The sequence below is a fragment of the Dermacentor andersoni genome, chromosome 10, assembly GCF_023375885.2.
Source record: "Dermacentor andersoni chromosome 10, qqDerAnde1_hic_scaffold, whole genome shotgun sequence".
Lineage (NCBI taxonomy): Eukaryota > Metazoa > Arthropoda > Arachnida > Ixodida > Ixodidae > Dermacentor > Dermacentor andersoni.
In genome coordinates this window covers 6,107,730-6,115,779 of record NC_092823.1, presented here as the reverse complement: position 1 = coordinate 6,115,779, position 8,050 = coordinate 6,107,730, and the positions used below count along the sequence as shown (strand labels likewise).

The following is an 8,050-nucleotide window of genomic DNA, read 5'->3' as shown; positions in this document are numbered from 1 at the left end:
CAAATGATGTTAAGTATATACAATGTACACAATGGTCATATACATTAATGATGTGACCCAGGCACTTAACATAATTTTGTGGTGATGCTATGAAATGTGTATGTCATGACTGGTTGTTCAAAAAAAAAATGCAGCTCGCACATAGACTGTATTGCGGCACAACAGTTGTCCTGTTGGAGCTGCAACTGCCTGCACGAACTCTTGGCTGACCTACAGTGTGGAGCCCGTATAACACAACGTGAGAAAGAACAACGGATTACTTGTTAAAAACAAATGTGCCTCAAGTTGCTGTCTATTCAAATGTGTACGCAAGGTAACCTTTATTTAAAAAGAAATAGCTGAGCATTACATTTTAAAGCAACACGTTAAAAGTTGCATTTACATCCCATATCGACTACGCTGCCACACGAAAGGCATTGCAGAACTCCCCATTGCAGCTTCGCTGTGAGTGAGTGAGTGAAGAAACTTTGTTGTGAATGCCTGCAGAACGGTTAGCCTTCCCCTCTTAGGGAGGCGTTACCGTGACGCGGCCATGACGTCTTCGCGGCGTGTGGCGCCTCTACTTCGGCCGCGGCCGCACCTTTATTTTGACCAGCTTATCAGTTGCATCATTCATTGAACATTGTGAAGTCTGGTTTATTTTGACGGAACCTCAAACTCTGTATTTATTCCTCTCCATATATATATCTACAACAAGTTGAATATCTTTCAACTATCAGCAAACGGAATGTCATTTGTGTACATCAAATTGTGAGATGTTCCTTCATTACTAGATCATCTTGTTTATATGAGAGAATATTGCCTACTAAGATTACATCTAGCCTTCTCGATGCAGTCCATTCCATATCTGTATTATATACCTGTCCTGTCATTCTCTCAGTACCTCATTCTGTTCTGTCAGTGTTTGAAGCTTACGCTTCACGGTGTGCATTGTTAACCTGTATGCTACTGAGGGTATTGCTATCAGTCTGCAGGAATTAATGTTGTATTATCTCCCTTTCCTTGGTAAATTAAACTATGTAATTCTACATTTCTAGCTATCCGGGATTTCCTTGTCCTGTATGATTTTTGCCCCTTGATTTCAAGAATAATTGGATTTTTTTCCCCATTTTATTGATCAGCTTCGTCAGCATTCCATCCGTTCCTGTTTGCCGTGCCATTTGGTGCTTCCTCTTCCGACATTTTCCAGTTGAAGTTCTTTGGGAAAAATTTCTATTGAGCACCAGTCTCACTTCACTGCCTCTCATGGAGCCCATCTTAACTGTTCTTTAATCGCTTGACTATATTTCCTTCGATGCATTTCAGTGCATCTCCTGTTCTCTGTTATACTACGGGCCTGAACTGGGTTTGGAGTGCCAGCACATTATTTCTATTATGCCATTGTCCTTGTACATCAGGCCACCTCATCCGCTGCGTCGCGATCCGAGTGTAGTCTCTGAACTTGTGCATCTACAGCAGTGGGCATTTGGAAGCCGGGCACACTAACCACTGCACTCTCATGCAGCTTGTACAATTTTAGGGGCATTGTGGACTACATAAACTTTAGGATTGGTGGCCTCTGTGAATGTATTTTGGAGGCCACTGAATAAAGTAGATATTTTTCAGACATACACATCTAAAACAAGGTTGAGATTCTAGAGAAATGTAATTGCTGTAACCAATTATTGTTAACAGGTTGTGTAGAATAATAGTTATGACAGGCATATTTCAGGTACTTTACTGATCCGCGCCTGCCGCTCTTTTGGGGTGGCAGCCTCCCTCCGGTTTCGCTCGGTCGTTGCCTTTCGAGGGCCGCCGAGATCTGCTGGACGGCCTGGGTTTGGACATCTTGGTCATAGCACCTCGTTGCGGCCTCGAGCCGCGGAGGGATCGTCGTTATCGTTGCAGCTTCATATGCGGATTCTTAGCACAGTCCCAAAGGATGTGAGCTGCAGTGGCTCTTTCCTTTCGGCACACACAACACAGATCACTTTCATAAACACTTGGACACACGTGCCTCATCAGCACCGGGGTGAATAACGACCCCGTTTGAAGTTGTCGATATAAAACCGCCTCCTTACGGGTCAAGCCCGGATGAGGTGGCGGCATAGTCCTTCGCTCTAGTCGGTACCATTTCACAATTTCGTTGTACGAAGTCATTTTGTCCTTGGTTTCCCACCACCACGACGGGTCGGTTGTATACAGTAGCAGCGGCACGGTTGGTTAGTCCTCGCGCCGCCGCGTTCGCCGTCTCGCTGTGGTTAGCGTTGCCGTGATCCAACACATCACTGCCCATGTGGGCCGAAACCACTTTATCACCACACACCGACTTTCACTCGCGAGATCGATCACACGCAACACACGCGCGGCTTCACCACACACCCTTGCTCTGGCGTAATTTTTCTCTGCCGTCCTAGAATCGCAGAGCACAGTCGTGCACTCGGGGTCGGCGATGGCCAGAGCAATGGTTACCTCCTCGGCTTGATGCGCCCCTCGAGTCCGCACACTCGCCGCTGTTCTCGTTGCACCGGTCGATGCCCCGACGACTGCAGCGGCGAATGCCTTTCTGTCATGTGGATATTCTGCCGCGTCCACAAACACGGCACCCCTGTCTTTGCCATGGAGATCGATGAGCGCCTTGGCCCTCGCCGCCCGCTGCTCTTTGTGGAACTCAGGGTTCATATTTCTTGGCACCGGACATACCCGTAGCCGTCTACTAATTGCGTCCGGTACAGGCGCTTCTGTAGCTTCGCTGTAGAAAAATAAGTCCTCCATTCTTAAAAGAGCTGCACTCTATTATCACAACAATAACCGTCATTTGCCTGCATGCATTTCCTTTATTGAAAACTCGGCGTTCGCTACTTTTCTGTCGAGAATGTTGTGTCACGTCGATAACGCGCAAGCCGTTCGTGACTCGGAAGTACCGGTACAGTGGCTGTAGTACCGGGCTCGCAGCGTTGAATGGAAATGCGGGCAATGCAGATGACGATTATCGTTGTGGGACAAGCTGCAAAGGGCGTAAAATTTTTAAAGAGATAGATCCTTTGGGGCGTATCTTGTCCCACAACGATAATCTTCATCTGCCTAGCTTGCGTTTCCTTTAACGCTGCCAGCCCGGTACTTCCAGGTTATCAGCGTGACATGGCATATTTTCGACAGGAAAGTAGCGAGCGCAGATTTCTCAAGAAAGGAAACGCAAGACAGATGACTATTATTGTTGCGGGACAAGGTAAGTCCCAAAAGGTGCAAACTTTTTTAAGAGTGTTCATGATAGCCGCGCATTCAAGGGAATAATGTTCTAGTAGCTTCCAGCCAGCCGACTTTAAAACGGCGCACCAGCAGACGACAGTACGATTAAGATGGCGCGGAAGTTTAACCGCGTTAACCGCGTTCAACGGCAGGTTACTAGGCGGCCATGTCCATAGGCTATGTGTTCATTCCCCGCATTGTCTGACACGATTTCCCTCTATGATTTAAGCTTTGACTGCGCTGCACGGAGCGGACCAACATGCGACGGGGTAGCGTTCTGTGGGGTAGCTGCGGTTATACGCGGCTGTTTCGTTTTCGGGGATGCACAAGCTCGATCGGCATCAACCGCAGCAGCGCCGTTGAGCAAAATGGCAGCTCCCAGCTGACGCAGCGCCGGCTGATGCAGCAAAACCGGGGTGCAGCAGGCGTTCGTTCCGCGAAGAGCACAGCGGTGATGTTGAGCCGAACAGCTCCTCGTGCCCCCAGCTAGATCTCCGAGAGGCAGCGATGTGGGGTCAACGGTTCTTTCTGGTATTCCGTCGCGCCGCGTTCGGCCTTCCCGTGGCCGTGGCGTTTCTTGACTGCGTCGCGTACGTCGCCAAGGTCGAAGGCGTCTCTATGCAGCCGGAGCTGAACCCGGAGCCCGAGGCATTCTCCGACTACGTGCTCCTCAACCGGTGGGCGTCGCGAAGCTGTGAGGTGCAGCGTGGTGAAGTAGTCGCCATCAAGTGAGTGCTGCATGCGGCGCCAACGGCCCAGAGAAATTTCTCTGCGCGTAGATCTCTGGCTTCCAGAGTTTCTTAGGGAGATGCTTGTCTGACTCGAAAAATTGACGTAGCTACCTGTATGGTGCTCTCGACAATCTCGCCGGTAGGTCTGCCGTCGTTATGGGCTTTACAAAACGGATGCTAGGCCTCCAAGATCTCTGACGACATCCGCATAGATTTGTGGCAGCACCGTCGCAGTCGGTGGCGCTGTTCGTTGGACCAATTTAAAGGGACACTAAAGTGAAAAATAATTTCTTCTGCATCACTAAATTACCGTTCCACAACACCAAAAACATCACTCTTACAACGATAAGACGTTTGGTAAGCCAGAAAAAGCGCAACAACGAAATACGGGTGGCGACGCCTGCTTAAGTTCCCGTATCTGGGGGATTTGATGTCTTGGATTTTGATGGCATCTTCTAGGGTCTTCTAATTGTATATAACGGTAGAGATTGACTACATTGTGTTCTAAAGGAACCAAATGTTAAACATGACAAGTTTCGGGAACCTTTATTCAGCCAATGCGGCCCAAATGCGAAAACATACTTTGGAATCCCTGACGTCACGCTGACGTTCCGGCGCTGGGGTTTAGGCGCGCGTCCGCTATTTACAAAACATTTCATATTGCAAGCTAACCAAATTTATTATCTCAAGCTTTTTCTGCATATCCAAAATAATGAACTATACCCCACGTTCAGTTCTTCTAGATGTGTTCAACATTGCCTCCGTACACAAAGTATAAGAACACCAAAAATTAGAACTACCTATGGTCGGCAGCATATTCTGCATCAAGTACCCAGTCTGCTTAATAAACTTGGCAGCATTTTAGACCTAAATAAACAAATTTCCAAAAATAGGTTTAAACAAATTCTTCTTGAAAATTGCATTGAATATGTTTAATTACTGTTTAAGTGTTGATTACAACTCCATGTGTATTGACTTTTTTTATCTTACTCAATGTACACAGTGTTTTATTTCTTAGCACACATTGTTTCTTTTTTTGTTTTTGTTTTGCTGCTTGTTACAATATATGTATGTCGATCTGCTTGTTTTCTTTACTCTGTTACATTTGTTTGTTTTTTTAATAACTAGAGACAATTTCGATTGTTCAATGATTATCTTATGTCGCTTATGCCTGCTTGCTGAACTGTATCTCGGAGCAAAAGACTCTGTCAGGCTCTATAGCCTTTTGCTTTTGCTTCGATTTCTGTTGATGTACAGAAAGAAATCAAAATAAACCTCAAACCTCAAATTCTAATACTGATACTTGGACCTTCATTTTCTCATCTAATAATTAAACTATTTTTTTAAAATGACTGCCTGCAGGGTTCTCAAACAATGCTTCATTAGTCTAAACTGATTTATTGTTTCGCTTTAGTGTCCCTTTAAAGTCCCAATTGGTTAGGCTGGCGTTATGCAACCAAACCTTTGGTGACATAAGCCGTAACCCAAGGCTGGCGTGCAGTATATACAGTACTGTAGGTACTGTATATGCCCTGAAACAGCTTGTATAGATTTACAGTAAAACGTTTACTGCGTGGAAAACTACTGTCCATATCACACGCTTTTTAATGTTGCAACGTCTTGCAACTCGATAACGAGATTTATGCACCTTGTTTCAGCTAAGATTTGGCCAAAAGATACGTATGTTAGGAAAGTTGTCTCAATTTCTTTATGTGTAAGGATTCTCTGGCCTAATACAAATATAGTGAAAATTAATAATATTTTCGACCCCTTCTGCCACTGTCCAAGCTTATCTGAACACGCACAGCAGACTCCTCCACTGCAGTGGCCTCATCGCACTTTCCCGCTAGGATCGTGCATCGGTAATACACACGGGACGCATATAACAAAACAGCAGTAATTAGGGAAATAGTTTCCCCGGTGAGCAGAACAAAATTACACAGTCTCGTGCTGCAGTACTGACATTCGCATATTTTTTTAATTACAATGGATTACTTCCACCGTGACACAGCTCGCCCCTGCATGTTATTCAGCTCAGGTTAACCCTTTGTTTCCTTGCTCTGACCGTGGCCAGCGTGCGCTTTTCCTGAGCTAGATTCGTCCAGCGATGATAGCGTTATCGCGTAACAAAAACAAGCGACTACATTTTCTTGCATCACTATTTCCGATATTTTTTGCTCCGTAAGCGGGTCATGCCTGTTTACAATGAAAACAAGAGAATTTATAAGTTTAGGTTTGCTGGAGCGCTAAACACAAGCAAAAAGAAGTGGGGGGGGGGGGGCGTATAAATGCGAAATGTTCACAGGCTTTGCTGCGTTCTTTTGAACATATTTTTGTTATTACGCTCATAAAGTAATGTTTTCCGATTGGTTTCCGGTAGTCAGAATGTATGTTGAACACATATAGGATCACGCTAAACTAAACAACCAATTTTTTTTCTGCGTTAGAAAGTGGCAATGCGATTTATTTATTTTACAAATAGTGCTATCTCAGATCTGAGACGTAGCAGGAGGGTGTAAGTACATTCATACAACATACAATCAACATATCATAAGAAGCCAACAAACAATGACACCAAGGTCAACATAGGGGAAATCACTTGTGCTTACTAATTGAATTAAAGAAATGATAAATTAATGGAAGTGAAAGTCTATAAAAAAACTTGCCGCAGGTGGGGAACGAGAACGGCGCCGCTGTAGCTGAATTGGTAGAGCATCGCACGCTTAATGCAAGGACGTGGGATGGTTGCCCACCTGCAGCAAGTTGTATTTTTCATCCACTTTCATTTCCAATAATTTATCATTTCTTTAATTCATTTAATAAGTACAAGTAATTTCCCATATGTTGTCCTAGTGTCAATGTTTGTTGGCTTCTTATGAGATGCTTAATAAAAATCAGGCTCCTCGGTTAACCCCCTCTCGTTCATACAATCAACATGTCACATGTAAAGAAACTTCCTTTACAAGACGCTCATGTGGCAATTCCCGGAGATAAGTATGTTGGTTATTCCACAATTCAATGGTAAAAGGCAAGAAATAAAATTTTAGGCTATCTAAGTAAGATCGGAAGGGGAAGAATATTCAAAGGATTAGCTCTTTGCGTTCTTCGCGCAGAAGAGCTAACAAATGTCACAGTACATCGATGAAAACAGAAGCATGTACAATTTTGTGCAATATTATAATCCTTTCGCACGTGCGTCTATGTACCAACGGCTCAAGGCCAACATGCAGAGAAGGGGAGAAATTGCGATCATATTGACACGTGTACTTGTTTATCGGGTGAGCACGTTTCACCGCCTAACACATGTTATCGCACAGCGCAGGACGCGCTTGCATGTATCGGATGTTTCTGGAATGTTATCGATGGCCCCATCCGCTGTCTGTGACCGAGCCTCGTGTAATCTGATTGCATGTATGCGCGACGCGAATGGTGTAGAACTTTGTGGAAGGCACGCGGTTCCCAGCGATTACTGTGGAGCATTCGACGACTGATGTATGAAGGCCGACGCGCTTGACCCGCCGATCGTGTTCTCCGCTATATTTTGAGTGTGACTTGCTCTTGTGTGCACAAGTTCGCCCCATAAAACGCTAGTTTCGCCATTCGCCGTTTTGCTTTCTTCGCCGTCGCTACCACGTGACAATATCAGTTCGAAATAAATCTAACAGCTTTTTGTTCTGCACAGCCTCACGCTTTGATAACGTTGGATGCGCAGTTAGGTGACGAGACAACAGGTGGGTATTCTCGAGTGGGCCTCACACGGGATTTATAAGGTGCTAGTTCTCATTCCTTGGTTGCTGTTTTTAGTGTTCTTTTTAAATGTCGAAGTCGCTTTAGTGTTCTGGAACAAATCGACGTGCCTGTGCCATTTTAAGAGGGAAGAAAAAGTTACGCGAAGGTACTTGCACTCGCTGACGTAAGTCAATATCTTCCCGTCATTACTGTAGGCGAAATTCAGGGGTTGTTTTTGTTCGAAAAGGTCAGATGCCGTTTATTGAAGTTAATTTCCATTTGTCAGATCTTACTCCAGTTACGCAAAGTATAGAACGTATTATTCAGCATCTCCTTGTGATTGACACTGGTAACGTTTAGAG

General features: G+C 45.1%; 1 protein-coding gene across 1 annotated transcript in view; it reads left to right on the top strand.

Moving 5' to 3' along the window:
• Positions 1–3,382: 3,382 nt before the first annotated feature.
• Positions 3,383–8,050, top strand: part of LOC126519721 (mitochondrial inner membrane protease subunit 2) — a 46,959-nt gene continuing 42,291 nt past the window's right edge. Inside the window, exon 1 of the mRNA XM_055065376.2 lies at positions 3,383–3,956. Within this exon, the coding sequence (XP_054921351.1) occupies positions 3,736–3,956 (221 nt within the window). The 5' untranslated portion in view covers positions 3,383–3,735. The remainder of the gene's footprint in view (positions 3,957–8,050) is intronic.